This window comes from Paecilomyces variotii, assembly GCF_004022145.1.
Source record: "Paecilomyces variotii strain CBS 101075 chromosome Unknown C8Q69scaffold_4, whole genome shotgun sequence".
Classification (NCBI taxonomy): domain Eukaryota; kingdom Fungi; phylum Ascomycota; class Eurotiomycetes; order Eurotiales; family Thermoascaceae; genus Paecilomyces; species Paecilomyces variotii.
In genome coordinates, this window is record NW_021167143.1 from 16 (window position 1) to 19174 (window position 19159).

The window sequence follows — 19159 nt, forward strand, 5'->3', positions numbered from 1 at the left end:
CTTCCAAAGAGAAGCACGTTCCGAGATTCAATGTATGTATCAATGACGATTCTGCGTAACGTCCTAGACGGGTGACCCTCAACAAATAATAAAGGTGGGATTCCTCGCCTTTTAATCACGTGGGATACGCTTCACTCACAATGTGGTATGTTCTGTTGGAAATACTGACATATGGTTCTAGAAACTCTTTGCTTGGGCTATCGAAATACGAAAAGTTCGAGCCGTTCATAGAGGACGCTTCACTAATAACCTACTTTCTAGCTAAACGTCGCCATTTCCTGCCTTGTCGACAACGATAATCACCTTCCCAAGACCACCCTGATTGCTGTATACAACCTGGCATGCCTTTCGAACCTCTTCAATATCCCGCATATTGGCAGTAGTTCCAACTACTGTTTTTAGTCTACCCTCCTCAACGTACCCCCTTAATATGTCCAAGTCTTCACCACTGGGTTCTAGGAACATGTAAGAATAGCTGACTCCGTAACGTCTTGCACGAAGCTTGCGGATAGAATCCATCATATCTAACGCAAGCCGGGGAACCAATGGAACAGTAGGGTGATGGGGAAGTCTCATAACTGCGGAATTTTGTAATTGAGTTCCCGATGGTGTTGTTGATATGGATATAATGCACCCACTCCCTGGCCGCATGAGGCAGAGGTACTCCATAGCGAGACCATTGGTGTCGAATAGGAAATTTACCGAGCCATGTTCAATGACACTTTTCGGATCGACCCTTTTGTAGTCGATAACTAGTGGATGTCAGAAATTATATATCTGCAAGGATTCACAGACTACGTTACGATGGGTACATACTTTCATCCACTGTTCCTTCTCCTAGAAGTTCGTGTACTTTAGGAACCTTTGAAGTCGAAACGGTAGTGATCACTTTCCCTGCGTGGAAAACATTTTTGGCTAATTGACAGGCAAAAAGACCTGTACCACCCACTACCATGCTGTTAGCAGAGCGCCTTGAATCTAATAGGAAGGGTGACTTGCAGGCAGCCGGCACAAGTACAGTTTTCCCTGAAAGGTCGCCGGGATACTTTCTCAGGGCTTGGAATGCCGTCGTAGCTGCCAATGGTATAGAAGCCGCTTGCTCGAAGGACAGCGAAGATGGCTTCAGAGAGATGCAGCGCTCTGGGCGTACAGCATATTCACTTCATGAGCCTAACGACATAGAAGTCAGCGGGAAGTACAGTGGACTAGTCAAGGTGTATATTCAGTACCTCGATGAGACTCTGGCAATCGAACATAAACGGCATCGCCAACCTTAAATCGTGCCACATCTGTCCCAATCTCCACAACTGTTCCAGCAGCGTCGTAGCCGATTTTATATGGAAATCTATGACCTCCGCGTTGAGTAGGTCTCTTTCAACGACGGAGAGGTTTGCACTCACGAGTCTTTAAGCGCGATCTTGAAAACTCCTTCCGCTTTCTTCAGATCTACGGGGTTGACACTTGCAGCATGAACCTGGATAATAACATCTTTTGGGTCTGTGATCTCCGGCCGTGGAAGTTCGAGGAGCTGGTACTCGGAAGGTTTGCAGTGGGAAGATACCCCAACGGACAACATAATAGCTGAAAGCCTGGCGCCAAAAACAGTTCGCAGTTAATGAGTGCAGATATGTACGTATAGATGCTATATAGACTAATCGTATAGATCCCCAGATGATGCAGTCTCCGGCAGTTGTATTGCCACTTATAATGTGACCAGTCACTGAAAAGGACCCGCCATTGGTACTATTAAAACACTTGACGTTATGATAATTGATGGTGCGGATAGACTTGTTGTTCCGGTCCCGGTCCAAGAGTTCTCCCGCTCGATCATCCATCCAGGGTCCAGATGTTCAATTCCCCCAAAAACGGCATCGTCCTATGCCAGACTCGACATTTGCAGGATGTGAAAGGCCAGAGAGATAAGTTGGTATCTTCAACTGAAGAGCAAAAAAGAGCAAGGCTATGCAAATTTCAAGCCCATAACACGGGATGCACGGGTTTTTAGCATGTGCTTATCGTCAAATTGATCGTGGCTGAACTACCGGGCTTTCCGTGTCGTTGATTACCAGACAATTCGTAGTAGGCGCAGAATACTTGATAGATAGAAATTTCATAGCTAGCCAGAATGTTAACTACTTATTCTATTCATTTATTTGCATTTACTCATCTTCTTAGCTTGTCGTCTGTCCTGATCTTAACAAACCAAGTGCTTCCGAAGCATTCATGCGACTCGACGGTAGGAACCTCACCAATCCTCGAATGATCGTGAAAAGGGGTGCAAGTTCTGGATCATGCACTCTTTCCTTGAACCTCCTTTCTAGTTTCGATATCTGAAAAGCTTTGAACAAAATTAGCAAAAGAGGTTGTCTCGTGATGGCTGTCGTTCGCTCACTTTCTTCCAGTATCAACTCGCGCTTGGAATTCAACCGCATCCATTGTGGATGCCAATCCTCAGGCAACTCCTCCACGAAACCAATCATTTGTGCAACCAGGAAATCATCGTCGCCTAGGTATTGGAATGGATATGATGTGAATATAAATGAATAAATCTGGATGAGCAGCGTTAATACCATGCCTTCGCAGGCTCTATATGCCACTTACCATAATGCCTGCACGCCATAAGTCCACTCGGTAATCAAAGTGTTCTGTGAAAATCGTTTCGGGTGCCCGCAATTGACCCGGTTGAGCGAGTTTTCCTGGCTCGTTTCCTTGAAGAAATGCCTCGCCAAAGTCCAAAATCCGAATATCTTCTTCGTCCTCATCTACCCAGTCAACCCACTCAGCTGCTTTCACTAGATATTTCGGTAAGCTTTTGTCCAACGGTCTTCCATCGAGACGAGCTAAGTCTTCAGACTCTGGCATCCCAATGATTTTAAAGAGTTCCTCCTTCGCTATATGCGATAGGCGGCTGCAGGTAAATGCAACATTTCCGCCGCTGATATCTGCCATTGCGTCAGTACCATCAAATGGAGGCAAGAACGAGTTCTTATAGCGTATAAAAACAATGTATAGTTATATACCGGGATCTTACCTCCATGTCCCATACCAGCATTATGGATGGATTGAATGGCTTGTAGAAGCTGTTCTGACATCCGAAGGATATCTTCTGCCTCAAGGGTATCTCCAAAATGATTGTAGTCACTAAGAACCCTATTGACAGAAGGACCAAGCAGCTCAAATACGAGACACTGGTGGGCCCCATTCGGTCCCTGATGAATAAAAGAGTCGAGTAACTGAACAATATAGTTTGATGATAAGCTTCCTCGTAATCGTTCCTCTAAGAGTCGTAGATTATCAAGTTCTCGAGAATTCAGGGAACTATCTGCTGTTATAATCTTCAGTGCGACCCATTGGGCTCGTCTTCTTATATTAGAAAGGTTACATAACAGATTTTACGGTATGATTCATAACGTACTCTCTGTCATTCGCAAGCCAAACGGTCGAATATCCTCCCCAGCCTAACTTATGGTATACCGTGTAGCGGTCATTCTTGAAAGTATCGCCAAGGCAGACAGGATGGTATCCACCGGGACGATATCGTGATAGTCTTTCCTCTGTGTACAGAAGGTTATGCTGATGATAGACAGAAGGATCATCCATATCTATGAGTCTAAAGAGCAATCCAAGTGGGAAACAAAGAAGGGGAAAGATTGGAGGAGTTATGTACAGCGAGTCAGAATGACCGACTTGTTTTAGTGCACGACCAAGACCAATCCTATTCTGGAAATAAGGGCTTAGGGTTGGTCTGTGCACGTTCACCCCAGGATGCAGATGACCGCACCTCGCAAATTAAGCGAACCACACCACGCACGGACATTCTGCCAAACCTCACCGCACCTCGCTGTATTTATTCGTTGTGTGGTTATAGGTGACTGGCACTCTTCTTTTACCTCGGCTGCCCCGCAATCTGCTTATTAATCAACCCGTTAGTTAACGTATTTCCCTGCCGACTGGACCACCCGACCGACCGGACCACTGCCGTATTACATATAAAATGCCCATTCTCTAGACCTGAATATCTCAACAACCACAAATCTAATATATATAATATTTGATATATAGCTTTTTAGGACAGTATATTTATATATACTCAAACTTCAGATTTCAAAAATTATTTCTTCTCTAGGTAATATGATTAAGTACTGTAATTTTTGGTAATTATATTATTTGGAAAATACCCAGAGAATTATAGAATTTAAACAGATAAAATTAAGCATATATATTTGAAATAATATATATTTTATATATATCTTCTCTTATAGTCTTTAGAAACGTAGTTGTTGAGATATTTAGGTCTAGAGAATGGGCATTTTATATATAATACGGCAGTGGTCCGGTCGGTCGGGTAGTCCAGTCGGCAGGGAAATACGTTATATATAGGGCAGTTGAAAAATTTTAGATTACAGGTCTGCTTAATTATTTCATTCCTTTACTACCTTATCCCCTTAACTATATGTATTTTTTACTTAACCTATATCTTAACTAGTTATTAATTAGTTATTAATTAATTATTAAGTACTTAAATAGAGCTATTAGATTTTTAAAGTCTTAAGTAAATCTATAATTACTTAATAAGTACTTAATAATTAATTAATAAGTAATTATTAATAATATAGTAAATTATTATATAAGACTTAGAAAAATTAAAAAATATTAAGGTAATTAGATTTTAAGCACTTAGTTAGTATTTAAATACCTTAGCTGCCCCTTAATACTTATTAATAGTATCTGTATTATATAAAAAAGAGGGTATAGGCTAATCTAACTAAAAAAAGAGTCTAGCTAATCTATAAATTTATTAGTTATTATTTAATATTATACTATTTAAGAGTCTATAGATTAGCTAGACCCTTTCTTTAATTAAGCTAGCTTATACCCCCTTTATTATATAATGCAGATATTATTAATAAGTATTTAGAGATAGCTAAAGTATTTAAATACTAATTAAGTATCTGAAATCTAATTACCTTAATATTTTTTAATTTTTCTAAGTCCTATATAATAATTCGCTAAGCAGTTAATAACTAGTTATTAACTAGTTTCTAACTAGTTATTAAGTACTTATTAAGTAATTATAGATTTTACTTAGGACTTTAAAAATCTAATAACTTTATTTAAATATTTAATAATTAGTTAATAACTAGTTAATAACTAGTTAAGATATAGGTAAAGTAAAGGAATATTAAAAAAGTATATAGTTAAGGAAAATAAAATAATAAAGGAATAAAATAATTAAGTAGACCTATAATCTAAAATTTTTTAATTACTCTATATATAACTAGTAGGTTAATTAATAAGTATATTATAGGGTAACTGAGATAAAAGAAGAGTACTAGTTACCTGTAACTATACTACTTAATTAGTTATTACCCCCTTGTAAAATTAACTACCCCTTAAATTTAATCTCCTATAGTTATTTTATCAGGTATTCTTATTTTACCATTATAATTAGATAAGTATACCTTAAAATTAGAGAATTAGGGCATTAGGGCATTAGGGAAATTAGGGTATTAGGGGGGTTAGGACTTAGGGAGAGTTAGAATATAGAATATTTTAAAATTAGGGGGATTAAGGAATGTATATAGAGTATATTTTTACCATATGTGGTAACGAGTTTACTTAGCGAAGATTGCGAGGTGAGGTGAGGTCTCGGAGGTCTCGGTGTGGTCCGTGCGTGGTGAACCGAGGTTTTGGAGCGAGGTGAGATGATCTGTAGTTATACATTCACCCGACCATCTCAACTACCAGAGGCAAATTACAATTTGAACTCAATCTTCTTCAATATTACTGAATAGCTGAGTTCGTCATTCTTTATCGCAAACCATAATAACTACCCCAATCTCTGTTGTGCCCCTCGTTATTTCTACCCTAATGGGTGAGTTACTAATGATTTAGACTCGTAGGAAAGAAAAATATTGTAAATTACGAGCGATATAGAGAGTGTTTACTGTATTAGTTCGAGACTGAAAAGACTTTCAAGAAAATATCATTGGTATTTCAAATGGTCGGGTGAGTATGCACGTACCAACAATCACCCCCGATCAGGCTTAGTCTTGGTAGTGCACTAAAATAGTACAGTCAGTTGACATACATTACATACATAAGAAGGCATAAACGGGCTTTATCTACGGAGTAGACCTCGATCCCAGTGGGCTAGAACAAGTGACCTGTGGAGGCTGTATCCCTGGTGGCCTCCCATGGAGTATATGGACGTGCTAATGTCTGCTTTGGGTTGCATGGTAGGACGAGTTTCGTACACATGGCCGGTTATTCTCGAGGCTTGTTCAAGAGGAGTTGACGAATATCGTCAGTTCTCTCTTGGAAGTAACTAGCTTTTTGTACAATGGATAGAAAACGGGCTTTTTATATGGTGTCCTGGGGTGAGTATCACGGATCTTGCTGCGAGTACCGCAATACTTTCACTAGCCAGTCGGCGAGGCCAGGGAATTTCAGTCTACAACTTCGATTCTGGAGAAGATGTCAAATCTGAAAACAAGCCATGCAAGTATAGAAACTATACAATCTCGAAATTTCCTTAGGATATCGAACTCACTCAAGATAATGTCGAGTACGCTCTATAGACTCTCTATTCGTCCATTATTGACCATATGAAATAGAGGTATATTCCCTTATTGAACCCGCCCGTATGTTAACATCATAACTTTCCCCGTACCACAGACCATGAATTAATGCAACGCTACCGATAACCCCCAATAAGAATATAATAACCCCTAACAGCAGAAAGAATATAGAAACCCCCAAAACCCACATCTAGAAGAACATACTCCAAACCCTTAGGTACGTCGCTGCACCATATTCTGATAATTCACCTCGAGCGAACCACTACGGTGCCAAGTTGCGAGAAGCACACCACAGTTACCGCAGTGGTGCTCTACGTCCTTCGTCGAGTCAACTAGGTACGGAATACAACCGAGACAGGTGCACCAGCAGATAAAGAGAGCCCACACGCTTCAAATTCGAAAACAAAAAAGAAAAAGGTTAGTGGTACGTTTCAAACTCGATCTGGTTCATTTGGGTAACTTCTGCACATACTGGGTTGTGTTCCCACTGTGGTATGATACCTTGGTCAGAGACCTGACCCCACAAGCAGGACAATCTACTGGAGCAGCATTCCGTGAAAGTGAAGTGATCGGGATAGCAGTGGTGAAGTTTTGTCCTGGGACGGCCGGCCGATAAACACCAGTTGGTTGCTTTGACTCTGTGTGTGCCGCGTCAGGATGCGCGGGATACGTTCTGGTTGAATGACATATCTGTCAGCGATGTCTATGTGTATTTGATGATATGGGGTATATAGAAAATAGAGGAGCAGTTAGTTCTGGGAGATATATTGAGGACGCGAGAACTGAGAATAGGAATCTTCCAGCAATTTCCTAACCAAGACTGCGGTAATATGGGCAATATGGAAAAAACGAAAATAGACATGGATAAACGTGAAACATACTGGGGTTCTATTGCATCGGTGTTAGGTGCCTCTCTGTCCTGCGTCTCATAAGAAGGAGCTGTAAATAGACAGAAGTAAGTTTCTCAATTTTACCAAGGCAGAGGGTATATAGTGGATATATATTAAACCCACGGGATTGTGCCTTGCTATCCTGACCAGTCGACATGATTTCGTTTGCACTGCTTCTGTACACGATGCCAGTTCCCACAGATAGAAAGTCGTAAAAAACCCAGGCTGTAGCAAAAAAAGAAGGGATGGAAAGTGCGATGAGAAGGATACTATCCCACTAAAAAAGGCAATCTACGTTGAGGCTCCTAACAAGGGGGTGGGGTAGTGCCATTTATTTGTCTCACAAGGCTACCTACATGCGTGCTGTCATCTGCAAGCCATCGCATTGTCATCGTAAATGTGAATAAATAGATATTTGGGGGCGGAGTTAAGTAATGGGCCCGTGTCTGCCTGGCTTGAATTGCGGCTGCGTTCTCGAGAACACGAGATTGAACAAGCCATTCAATTGACACATATGACCGCTCCCAGGCGGACATCCCATCTATTATGTAACTATTATTTCTCGTAACAATGTCGATCGCTGGACTCAGTGCTGTAGGTGGAGGCAAATGGTAATTCGGAGTACTCCGAGAGACTCAGATTTCCTGAAATAGGTCAACCTATCCTACGGTCAATTCGATATCGACAGCGCATTGTCCTCTTCGTGTGAAGAGGCTGGGGCAGTGCTGAGGACGAAATCACGTTCCACGAGCCAGGCTGCAGTAATACGCCTTAGGGTATGGGTGGGAGCAATATTTTAGACAGCTCCTTCAGCTTCCATTTTTGCTTCGCTGCTCTAAATATTCACAGAACACTTAAATTGATATTATTAGCTATCTCTGGTATGTATCATATACTCTGACAAGGTTTCTCTTGTAAAGTATGCGCGTATACGTGATATCGGATATCTAGATGTCTCAAAGACCAGCAAAAAGATTCATGGATCCCCGACTTTAGATATATAGATGCATTGCATAAAATGCACAAGAGGGTTACATTTCGAATAGATATTCCAACTATGAAGAATTAGCGCCGTTTGCCTCCGTGATGGCGGTCCCATTCGCGGCTTTGATATTGCCATCCATGGAGCCGTTAGGCTCAGCATCAACTCTGAGGGTGTTTGTCACAGCTGTCCCGGCCTTGGTAAGGCTATGCGGAGCAACTGGTCCAACTTCAACGCCGCTAACAAAAGCTTCGCTCAAGAACTCCAGCCCTGCGACAAATGTACACAGAAGGCTTGCAATGCAGAAATGACTGATCGTCGTCCCGATGTCAAGCCACGAACCCTCATCGCGGACCATGTAAAAGAAGTTTAATGTCATGACATCCGATATGGACATCACAACCATGAAGAGCGCGCTAGGCGTTACTTCGAGTCTGCGGTTTAAGATACCAAGGTTGGCACTGATAATGGCGAAGGGTATCAATAGTTTCAGAATCAGCAGCGCTCCCTGACTGAATGGGCTAAAGACCGGAATAAGTCGGGTCACGCTCTCCATCGAGAACGAGGATACTGATGCGATATTTCCTGTGCTGAAGAATGCAGACTGTAGCAGGAAAAAGAAGAACAGCGCCACACGCGCATCAGAGATAGTGAGAGCGCGGTATCTGTAGGTATGTGATCCCACGGTTGCGGTCGAGGTTGAATCTTGTCCAGACTCAGCCCCAGAACCAACTCTGTCTTCGGGCTTCGAGACGGCATCAACAACAGGGTCAACATGTTTTTGAGCACTATCGATAGTGACTGTTTTCCCAGATGAGGTCTTGGAGCGTACATAAATAGCATGCTCTAGTCGTACCCAGGTGACCAAGGTCATGCAGAAGACGAAGTAGAAAAGCCCTTCGTAGGAGATGGTGAGGATGATAAAGGTGGGAGAAAATGTAAGGAATATTATTATAAGGCGATGAAGATAGTGGCTGTTCGGATAGAAGCGATGGACGAAGGGAAGTAAGAGCGACGTGACTGTACAGAAGCAAGGTGAGCTAAAATCCCAAAGATATAAATCACGCTGGCTATATAGTATGACTATACAGCGACGCCCATCTAACTGAGCAAGATCCCGGCAACTTACCGAGAACGAACCAGCCAACCACTTGGTTGCCAAATGGAAGACCTCTCTTTGCTTGTAGAGATGCGGCGCTCGACCTAGTTACGATAATGGCAAGTAACACCATACCGAGCTATAACAGTTGTCATAGTAAGTAATGTCGCTTATTGTCCAGTGCCCGAAGACAGATAAAAATAATCGATTTTGACAACATACCTGGACTCCCATGATAATTCTCGAGCCAATGCTGCTTACGACACTTGCTCCTGAATGCCGAGCAATTGTTTCCTCGAAAACCAGGTATAATGCTCCAGTGAAGAACATGAGAAGGCCACCAACAGTTCTGGTTGTTATAAGCCACATAATTAGTGGGTTTCTTTTGCATGAAAGCCCGGGGTCCTGTTCACATACATCATTGTGATACTCTCCACTTTCACAGCTGGTAGCAAAGTGAAGATGCTCATCAAACTACATCCAATAGCCCAAGTCGCAGAAAGCAGTTTGTTCGTGGTGAGGAACTCTGAACCGTAGGCCAAAGGCCAGAAAGCTGCTAGTAGGAAACATACAGTGTATATTTCTCTATGGAAGTACGATTGGACCTTTAGTTCATAGTTAGTACTCCAATAACTCAAAGATACGGACTGTAGAGGGGATGGTGCTCACAAGGGCCTCTAAAACGCCAATGAAAGCAAATGCCTGCAGACCAAATAACGCGTAACCTCCTAAATTATGAATATGGCCCAGAAGAATCTGGCGTCCTGCTATTAAAGCCTTCCTTCTCGCAAATACTTCTTCCCAGAAGAAGATAGGGCAGATAGCGTATGCGTAATACCTCCACGAAGAACGCTGGTACAGTAATACTGAGAATAGGCCAACCAGGACCGAAGAGAAGAGAATAGTGCTAGAGGTCGTACGGTGGGCATCAGAGGTGCCGTGCAGAACATGAAGATCGATGACGGTGGTGATAGCATAAGCAATCCAGCCCAAGTATCCAAGAGTGATGATAGTCCTGAGAAAAAGCCAGTCGTACGTTTGTAGGTAACGAAGACCTTCTAGCGCAGTCGTCAACAAATTTTGGGATAACGTGACCGATTCCTCAAACTCTCCGTTGGCGATCAAGTTCCTGATCACTTCGATGCGATGTTCGATCGAGTGCTGGCTATCTCTTAATGGTCCATAGGGCTTGTAGTGCAACAAAGTCGCACGCTTCTGCTCCTCTTTGACGCGATACATCTCCAGCACTTCCTGGGCATTCGCAAGTGCCGCTAATGCACTCTCCTTCGGGTCTGCATCGATATATTCCAGGGGCAACTGGCCAACAGAGTTCACTGGAAAATCCAATCCTAGCAAATATGCCATGAGGGCAGCAACGTCGGCCTGCGCTACATCGTGCCTTCGGATGTCGTCAAATCCCCAGTCGGATGAAAACCCGTCTTCGTGACCTGTTATTTTACCAGCTTCCGTATGTTTGGGCCTTGCGACACCAGCACCCCAAGCAACCAAGGGCGTACGTGTGTTGTCCGGATGGCCATCACCGTGGCTACCCCAATCGCTCATTCCATGGTCTGCTGTAAAAATGAAAGCCGTCTTATCGTCATCATAGAAGTCCTCGATCAACTCCGTGATCTCCTTGACGCCTCTGTCGACCACTTTGATATTATGCAGATACTCCTTGGAGTAGGGTCGGTAGGAGTGTCCGGTTGTGTCCAGTCCGAGTAGATGCAGGAAAAACACCAGCTTATCCTCCCTTAGTTTGGCGTTCAACTCCGGGTCCGTCTTCGCAGATGCAAATAGTTCCTTGACCTTGTCAAACACCCATGTATCAAGATACGTCGCGTCCATTGAAAAGTCCTCTGCTTCCTCGCTATACATTTCCGCATCCACCCTGCCAGGAACAGCTCCCTCCTTGAACATGGGTAGAATATCTGGGCTCCCCCAACTCCAAGTATGCCTGCTCCGGTTGAACACGCTGTCGAAGTTCACAGGATTCAGCTTCCAGCCTGTTGTGACCGCCGATACGTCTTCATAAAGCCCCGCGATGAGCGCAACATGACCGGGTCTCGATTCGGTGGGAACTCGGGTATGGGACACGCCAAAAGTACCGTAGGATAAAACTCGAGATCGTACAAAAGGCGCCAGGCGAATAGGCTCGCTGTTTTCATCCTGCTCGCCCTCCGGCGGCGAGGGATCCGGAAATGCTTGGAAGGCTTTGTCCGCGCGCAACCCGTCGCCAACAAAAAGAACGAGACGTTTCGCCGGCGCTTCTTTTCCTGGTTCCCGTTCGACGGAGAATGATCGCATGCCACTCACAATCGGACTGACAAAGTATATGTCAAAGATTGAGTAGAGATATAGGAGATGGAAAACCACCGCCAGGACGAGGAACCCTACGCGGCCGAGACGCGCCATGCTTCCGCTGTCCGGGGAGGCTGCGTCTTCAGAACAAATAAGCAAAAGAGCGGAATTGGTCCCCTGAGAGACACAGAGAAAGATACTCAACTAAGAGAAAAGAGATTAGAAGAACAAGAATCTAGTGTGGCCCACGCATTGTAGGCTGATGCGTGTTCAACTCAGCAGGCTCCGGAGGTGCTCTCGATTTCTGCAAGGCTGAGAACCAATGACGGCGGCTCTCGTTGGCACACATTATTCCGCGTCCACCGGGGGATTTTACGGTCATTCATGAACACCAATTGTGCAGTACCCCTGAATAGATGACGATGGATTGAACAATCTATACATAAACAATTGCGTTGCACCTCATGTGCCAATCATGGATGATCCTATCATGACGACTCAGGATCGGAGAGTCTTTGACAGTCATGTCGTGAAAACATTACGGTAACTAAGCTAATTGTCTTTATATAACCTCTCGCTGTCGCCCAGGGTATTCCATAAGTATGCAATGAAGTATGCAACAGTAACGCCAGTAAAGATCACCCAAATCCATCTTTGATTCACCAACCCAGTCAACAGAAGACTGTGAAACGTTGTTGCTGTAAGAGAATTCATCTTAAACAAAATCTTCAGTCTGCCCTTCTCTTAGTCAACGCGTCCATGACCCTCGTATAGAATTTCGCAGCTTGCTGTCGGGAGAAGGTGATATCGACGGTAAGATAATCCGGCAAAATCTCCACCAAGTCCCTGTCATGATTCTCATCGAGCAACGGCATGTAGTGGAATTCAGCAGATTCGAGACTGCTGGTGGTCTTGCTCTCTGCCTCGTGAGCAACAGCCAGTTTAAAGCGAAGAGCTGAGCTGTCATTAGTAAAAGCTTGGATCGTAGAAGATATCTAGACTTACTTCCGTTGGCTCCTGTTTGGATACAGTCGTACATATCGTCCGTTTCCCTCTTCTTCACATCGCGGATGATTAGACCCGTAAGATCGCTATAGAGATCCTCCTTGAGCTGTGCGATTTGAGCAGCCTGGACTGCTTCCGCGTTGGCGGCCATCATGCTTCGATTTGCCGGAGTGTTTTTAACAGCACTCCCAGGCGCCTTTGATGTGATGCTCTCTACGTTCGCTACCGTGTTGCGGGCAGCTGTCAATTTCGTCTGCAGCATTTTGATTTCGTTCTGGGCGGACGACAGCTCTGACGTGAGCTCGTCCACTCGTGCTTCGAGGTCACCGACCTGCATTTCGCGGTCCTTCAACTTCTTCTGAATCGTTCGCGTCTGCTGACTGATCGCTTTTTGGGCTGCCAATTCTTCCTTCAAAGAAGCTACAAGTTTGCTCGATGCTGTCTGCAGTTAGTACAGTGCAGCATCCGTGATTCTTAGAAAATCTCCATACCTTCTGTCGTAGTCTCGCACTGTTTCTTTAACTTCTCCATATTTTCATTTGCCTCCACGATACCAATATCTCGAAGAGTCCGGAACCTCGACTCCAGACTCTCATACCTCTTCGTCATGTCGCTCAATCTCCGTTTCAACTCTGGGTCTCCGACAATTTTCTCCGCCTCTGCCATTCTACCAGCATTCCAGCGACTCTGCGATTCTTGCAAGGCGCGTTGCCCCGTCTTTCCTGCGTTGTGAAACTTCGAAGGTGAGAATTGCCGTGACTGAAGAATCGAATTCTCTGGAGAGAGAGTAGTCTCATCGATCTCTGGCGCCTGGCTCTCCATAGCAACTTCGTTCTCGTCCGTCTCCGCTCGTTGTCTGGTTCCAGCGGTCCTCTTGGCTCCATGCCCTGCTCTATCTGTTGCTTTCAGCGCCTTGCTGTTTTTGGGTGTGTATTCGAACTCGCCATCCTTGCTGACTTGTTTTTCGGGAACAGCCTTCTTCCGCCCTCGTGTACCTGCGGGCCTTCCTGTCTTCTTTCCTGGCGCTACATTCTTAGGCGAGTCCAGTTCGTCGTTAGAGACGTCTCTCCGCGGATCCATCTCGAGAGAGTCATCGTTCCCCGTTTCAATTTCGCTTTCTATCGGATCCTCAGGCTGGGGTTCTGGCGGGGCTTTATTCACTCGAGGTCTGCCCCTTACTGCAGCCGCTCGAGGCTTCACTGCGGCTTTCTTTGTTTCAGGAGCGCCCTGTCCGGACGATCGAGGTCGTCCTCTGTGTTTCTTGACTGGGCGCTCCTCTGCCTCTGAGTCGCTGCGTATTGCGCCTTCGATTGCATCCATCTGCATAACATCATCTTCGTCGTCGGTGTCGACGAGACCCGAAAGCTGGACGGCCTTGCGCTTGGGGGGCATTTTGCTTATATTAATTGGGACTGTCGCACACTGTATATATAATTGAATCGCAGTGTTGTAGTGTTCTGTGGCGCACCAGACTCGAGGCGCAACACAGCGATCCTATCGCGTTCTCCAGTTGTGCAAACAAAGAGACGCGCTCCGACGCAGCAGCATGTGACCGAAAGCGCTGACGCCGAACCTCCGCGGCAAGCCACATGGGAACCAAGCGCCACAGCTCCCCGAACTCATCGCCTCTACCTCTTCCACATCATTTGATCTAATCACTACTCTCACACTTCTCATATAGTCCATGATCCTTTCTTTCCTTGGGGTAGTCGTGATATAGTTGATCTGTCGTTATGGCGTCCGCTGGCGGCCGGCGATGGCAACAGTTCCTTCAGGAACTTGTCATGATCGCGGGAACAGTAAGTGGTGAACACAGCTGTCGCTGATTGAAGGCAATCTGACCTAAGTTGCATAGTCCGCATCCGCATATTTCCTGATTCGCTACCTTCTTTCGCGCATCGATTTCGACCCCGAAAGCTCCAAGAAAGAAGAGCAGAAGCGCAAATCAGCGGCCATTCTGCGAAGGCTAGATAGAACCGAGGAGTCGGAAGATGAGTCGCCCAGGCGGGGTGGACGGCGACGGAGACAGCGGAAGGAAGACCTAGAGTTGACGCAATATGAGCAAGCTATTGCTATGGATGTGGTTGCACCGGAGGACATTCCTGTCTCGTTCGAGGACATTGGGGGTCTTGACGAGATCATCGAAGAGCTGAAGGAATCCGTCATATACCCGCTGACCATGCCCCATCTATATTCATCTACGTCTTCGCTGCTCTCGGCGCCGTCTGGTGTCCTACTCTACGGCCCTCCAGGTTGCGGAAAGACCATGTTGGCAAAGGCATTAGCTCACGAGAGTGGAGCGTGCTTCATTAATCTGCATATCTCTACGTTGACGGAGAAATGGTATGGTGACTCGAATAAACTTGTCAACGCCGTTTTCTCTTTGGCCAGGAAGCTCCAGCCTTCCATCGTGTTTATTGATGAGATTGACGCCGTCTTGGGAACACGGAGAAGTGGCGAGCATGAAGCCAGCGGTATGGTCAAGGCAGAGTTCATGACGCACTGGGATGGCCTCACATCGGCCAACTCGATGGGCGAGCCTCAACGGGTCATGGTCCTGGGTGCTACCAACAGAATCCAAGATATCGATGAAGCAATCTTGAGACGAATGCCGAAGAAATTTCCCGTCACGCTACCGCCAGCACCGCAGCGTCTACGGATATTGGCTCTTATCTTGAAGGACACCAAGATCGACCGGGAGAACTTTGACCTTGACTATCTTGTTCGCATGATGGCGGGTATGTCCGGCAGCGATATCAAAGAGGCCTGCCGCGATGCAGCCATGGTCCCTATCCGGGAACTCATTCGGCAGAAGAAGGCGGCCAGTGTGCATATGACGTCCGTGGATCCCAGCGAGGTGCGAGGACTCCGTACGGACGACTTCTTCACTCGGGCAGGAGGCGTGAAGGTCATTCCTAAGCCTGCACCCTCACTGGATGCAAGCAAAACTGTGTCGGAGAAAGAATGGGTCACCGACGATGAGGTTGGTGAAGAAGCTGATGCTCCATCAACTGCGCCAGTGGCCGAGCCGCCCGAATAGGTATTCAATAGAGCCCCTTGCGACCCTTCTCATGCCGGAATACATCATCCCGAGGGACTGGCGTTGCGGACATATCCACCACGAGCTGATCGAGAGATGTCTGTTTATGTTAAATCACTCCACCACGATCTTCCGGTCATACATGTTGCCATTAATAGGCCTTTGCTGGCCGTGTATTTAGAATTCCTTGTCGTTACAGCCGCCTTTGGCATGCTCTCCCAGAGATGTTGACGGTATTTTGCCTGTAGATACCAGAGTTAACGATTTGCTCGAGGTTCACATGATCGCAATTCCGGTAAACCGACTGCGAGTAAGACTTGAGGAAGCCGCCATAGATAGATAGACGTTTCACCCACCAAACCGGAAAACAGAGTGTGAACGACCTACCTGAAGTGGCCTTGAAGCGCCTTGAGACAGTATCTTTGAGACAGTATCTAGGCATGAAATCGTTCAGGCCACAGACTGAGCGAGCATTAGTATTAGTATGAGTGGATGAGGCTCCGTAGCAGGCAGTCCTTCAAGGGGGCAAAATGCGCCGATCAGCCAAGTGGGATGTATCGGTACCTCGCGTCCAGTACAGTTTCCGCGTGGGAGTTACGTACCCCTACATACGTACAGCTGGGCCGCCCAGCGAGCGGGCCGCGTGGGCTGGCCAGGGAAGAAGCCCTCTGCTGATACCAACTGCTTTGTTCCTTAACGAACGCTTCCTAGGATCTCTTTCTTACCAGATCGCCGTACCAGGCTCCCCTAGAGCCCTAACGATCCTCTAACCAGCGTCTTATCTGAGACCACAGACCAGGCCTCAGACTCTGCCTCATCTCTCCTCCCTGGAGCCTCTGTCGTCACGCCCGTACCTGCCGCGCTCCGTAGACGCCCCGATAAACCACCACGGCCGCGCAATTGAGGTCCGGAGACCTGGTTCGGATTCGCATCAGAACATGCGTCTCGATGTCACTACTTGAACTCCCTTGCCCTTGAGTTTTACGCGAAAGCGGGTGTGGTCACTGCGCTGGATGACGAATGATCTCGAGGTATAACCGTAACCTGCCTCCGATGACGCCGGCCCAGCAGTCGGAAGCAAGCTGACAGTCTATGTCTCTTTGCACAGGATATATCAAGCCTCTGTCGGCGGGAATGAGCTCCAGTAGCAGTTTTCTCGACGCTCTCAGCCCGTCGACCTCGAGTAGTACCACGAGCAGGAGGTCGACCTCTACGGTCCGGCCACGCAATCGTCGCCTGATATCAGTGACCGACGACGACGATGATCAGGGAAACTTGGGAGGTGACCTTGCTCACCAGCAGCTGCCGCCGGCCTCGGATTTCGATTTGACACCTCCGCAGTCTCCTGTCGCTACTCCATCCCCATATACATCGCGAGGGGTATCGCCCCTGCCTACCACCCATCCTTCCCGGGCGACGACAACCGCGAACCGGAGCAAACAAAGTCTGGTGGATTATTTTTCTGCCTTTGGTCTGGATAATGGGAGCAAGACGCAGAGCGCGAACTCAAAACTTGGCTCCAGTCTACTGGAGACATCCTGGTCGTCGTTGCAGAGCCTAGCATCGTCCGTTCTGGGGAGTGACGCTGCACGGCCAGCGTCGAACAAGACACCAAATTCGCATCAGAGAAGAAAACCGTCCCGTTCAGATGCCTATATCAGCAGTGCACCGAAGTCGGCGCCCTCGTCATGGGGACCATCGAAGCCTTCCACCGTCCAGATCGGATCAGGCACTAAAGAAGAGCGACGCGCTTTGGTACAGGCGAAGAAGCGGGAGGCGTTACTACTGGCAAACGGAGATTCTGTATCAGAATTAAGCGGCCGCCATAAGAGAAGGGATTCGTGTGGGCCTGCGGATGCATCTGCCGCGGACCCCGAGCACGATGAAGATGCTTTGGTCTATGTACATCAAGTCCAGCCTGCGGATAGCATTACTGGAGTCACTATAAAGTACGGTTGCAACCCTGGTGTGATGCGAAAAGCCAACGGATTCTGGCCGAGCGACAGCATTCAGAGCAGAAAGACGGTCCTACTCCCAGTGGAGGCGTGCACGGTCAAAGGACGTCGGATTCAGTCGAGTGAGGAGGGCAATCTTCTCGAAAACGAAACACCTGGCCGGAGACCATTCGACGACTCAATTGGCGGTTCAATTGCACCAGCTGAGACGGCCAGTCGTGATAACGAGGTCGAAACTGATGCGCAAGGTGGAAAGAACAAAGACAAGACGTGGAAGCATGAAGCGTGGGTCAATATAGATGGGTTTCCAGGGCCAGTGGAAATTGGACGTGTACCACGCAGAACGTTGGGCTTTTTCCCGCGCAGACGCCGAAAGTCGCAATCATTGCCATATACCGATTCGGAATCTGCCGTGACCTCTTTTGATATACCTCGAATTGAGCCCGTGTCGGAACCACGAACATCATCCTCCCACTCTCAACCTCTGTCCACTGCACCATCATCCACATTTTCTCCCACACGCAATGGTCGGGTTTCGGGTTCCTTTTCGCGAGCCAATGGCCCGACGCCGCCTTCAGGACATGGCCATCGTCGTCAGCGCAGTAGTTTCCATCTTTCTGGTCCCGGCGGCGTTGGCACCCTTGGCCGAGATGTTACGGCGCCGGGTCCTGCCCCTGATAAGCTAAACAACTTCTTCTCCCAACATCTACCGAATCTCACTGCTCCAGCACCTCCTAGCCTACCTCGCACAGCTTCTTTTGGGTCCACTTCTACCGTGGCGTCGGGTTCGTCCACCACAGGACTCGAGAATGTCGGTGGTGCTATCGAAGGGTGGATGAGGAAGATGGCAACCCGGGCAAAGGCAGGTCTAAACGAGCTGCAGCAGAACGCGCAAGGCGGCCAAGTATATGGCCTGGGGCAAGCAATGGGAATCGGAGGGATGGGAGATTTGATTGAAATGGACGACAGTCTTGAAGGAAGAGCAACACCTGGGAGCAGCACTGGCCGGCTGGCCATTCCCCCTGGAGCAAGATCGCGCTCAAACCTGCGTGAGGAATCATCTCAGAGAAGAGGATTGTCCAGCACAGGTATGTCTCGAGACAGCAGCAAGGAGGACTGATGTGCCTCCACAAACACAAACGAGCTGTACGAGTGAGTTTTGCATCGACGCTACTTTGGTCTTATGGTCACTAGCGATGTGTTCTGCACCAGTATCTGGGCGCGTCAGTCGCTCAGACTGCATCGGTTCATCTAATTATTTGTATTCCTTTGGGCGTACCTCCGGAGTAGTACGGCATGGGAGTGC

At 46.9% G+C, this 19159-nt stretch overlaps 7 protein-coding genes across 7 annotated transcripts; 2 read left to right on the plus strand and 5 right to left on the minus strand.

The window, feature by feature from the left end:
* Positions 1-261: 261 nt before the first annotated feature.
* Positions 262-1576, minus strand: C8Q69DRAFT_486056 (alcohol dehydrogenase; the record flags this gene model as incomplete). Its single annotated transcript, XM_028631874.1, has 5 exons — positions 262-752; positions 817-956; positions 996-1140; positions 1230-1345; positions 1401-1576. 5 exons carry the CDS (start codon positions 1574-1576, stop codon positions 262-264), a joined length of 1068 nt encoding a protein of 355 aa, XP_028485541.1.
* A 595-nt stretch (positions 1577-2171) lies between these two features.
* On the minus strand, positions 2172-3600 carry C8Q69DRAFT_443641 (kinase-like domain-containing protein; the record flags this gene model as incomplete). The annotated part of the gene is made up of 5 exons (XM_028628935.1): positions 2172-2338; positions 2393-2549; positions 2602-2942; positions 3032-3363; positions 3416-3600. 5 exons carry the CDS (start codon positions 3598-3600, stop codon positions 2172-2174), a joined length of 1182 nt encoding a protein of 393 aa, XP_028485542.1.
* Positions 3601-6534: 2934 nt separating this feature from the next.
* Positions 6535-7816, minus strand: C8Q69DRAFT_462961 (putative lipopolysaccharide-induced transcription factor). The gene is made up of 4 exons (XM_028630347.1): positions 7595-7816; positions 7463-7520; positions 7054-7254; positions 6535-6969 (listed from the first exon to the last, which is right to left on the minus strand). Exons 1-4 carry the CDS (start codon positions 7626-7628, stop codon positions 6795-6797), a joined length of 468 nt encoding a protein of 155 aa, XP_028485543.1. The 5' UTR covers positions 7629-7816; the 3' UTR covers positions 6535-6794.
* A 430-nt stretch (positions 7817-8246) lies between these two features.
* Positions 8247-12158, minus strand: C8Q69DRAFT_462965 (putative GPI-anchor). The gene is made up of 5 exons (XM_028630348.1): positions 10222-12158; positions 9970-10157; positions 9775-9901; positions 9583-9691; positions 8247-9473 (listed from the first exon to the last, which is right to left on the minus strand). The coding sequence occupies exons 1-5, from the start codon at positions 11965-11967 to the stop codon at positions 8527-8529; spliced, it is 3117 nt and encodes a 1038-aa protein (XP_028485544.1). The 5' UTR covers positions 11968-12158; the 3' UTR covers positions 8247-8526.
* A 103-nt stretch (positions 12159-12261) lies between these two features.
* Positions 12262-14360, minus strand: C8Q69DRAFT_462968 (putative chromosome segregation protein). Its single transcript, XM_028630349.1, has 3 exons — positions 13350-14360; positions 12859-13296; positions 12262-12808 (listed from the first exon to the last, which is right to left on the minus strand). Exons 1-3 carry the CDS (start codon positions 14248-14250, stop codon positions 12582-12584), a joined length of 1566 nt encoding a protein of 521 aa, XP_028485545.1. The 5' UTR covers positions 14251-14360; the 3' UTR covers positions 12262-12581.
* A 110-nt stretch (positions 14361-14470) lies between these two features.
* On the plus strand, positions 14471-16361 carry C8Q69DRAFT_462970 (ATPase family AAA domain-containing protein 1). The gene is made up of 2 exons (XM_028630350.1): positions 14471-14657; positions 14714-16361. The coding sequence occupies exons 1-2, from the start codon at positions 14592-14594 to the stop codon at positions 15896-15898; spliced, it is 1251 nt and encodes a 416-aa protein (XP_028485546.1). The 5' UTR covers positions 14471-14591; the 3' UTR covers positions 15899-16361.
* A 142-nt stretch (positions 16362-16503) lies between these two features.
* C8Q69DRAFT_222469 (hypothetical protein) lies at positions 16504-19093 on the plus strand. Its single transcript, XM_028626305.1, has 2 exons — positions 16504-16929; positions 17018-19093. Exons 1-2 carry the CDS (start codon positions 16912-16914, stop codon positions 18971-18973), a joined length of 1974 nt encoding a protein of 657 aa, XP_028485547.1. The 5' UTR covers positions 16504-16911; the 3' UTR covers positions 18974-19093.
* Positions 19094-19159: the final 66 nt, after the last annotated feature.

Bases quoted from the DNA above. Each gene is read 5' to 3' on its own strand.
- C8Q69DRAFT_462961 (XM_028630347.1), bottom strand. From the start codon at position 7,628: ATGTCGACTGGTCAGGATAGCAAGGCACAATCCC. The intron at 7,255-7,462 runs GTATGTTTCACG...TCATTCAACCAG, and splicing joins ACCGATGCAATAGAACCCCA to AACGTATCCCGCGCATCCTG. The intron at 6,970-7,053 runs GTATGTGCAGAA...TCGAATTTGAAG, and splicing joins CACAGTGGGAACACAACCCA to CGTGTGGGCTCTCTTTATCT.
- C8Q69DRAFT_462965 (XM_028630348.1), bottom strand. From the start codon at position 11,967: ATGGCGCGTCTCGGCCGCGTAGGGTTCCTCGTCCTGGCGGTGGTTTTC. The intron at 9,692-9,774 runs GTATGTTGTCAA...CAACTGTTATAG, and splicing joins GAATTATCATGGGAGTCCAG to CTCGGTATGGTGTTACTTGC. The intron at 9,474-9,582 runs GTAAGTTGCCGG...GCTTCTGTACAG, and splicing joins GGTTGGCTGGTTCGTTCTCG to TCACGTCGCTCTTACTTCCC.
- C8Q69DRAFT_462968 (XM_028630349.1), bottom strand. From the start codon at position 14,250: ATGCCCCCCAAGCGCAAGGCCGTCCAGCTTTCGGGTCTCGTCGACACC. The intron at 13,297-13,349 runs GTATGGAGATTT...AACTGCAGACAG, and splicing joins GTGCGAGACTACGACAGAAG to CATCGAGCAAACTTGTAGCT. The intron at 12,809-12,858 runs GTAAGTCTAGAT...ATGACAGCTCAG, and splicing joins CCAAACAGGAGCCAACGGAA to CTCTTCGCTTTAAACTGGCT.
- C8Q69DRAFT_462970 (XM_028630350.1), top strand. From the start codon at position 14,592: ATGGCGTCCGCTGGCGGCCGGCGATGGCAACAGTTCCTTCAGGAACTT. The intron at 14,658-14,713 runs GTAAGTGGTGAA...TAAGTTGCATAG, and splicing joins TTGTCATGATCGCGGGAACA to TCCGCATCCGCATATTTCCT.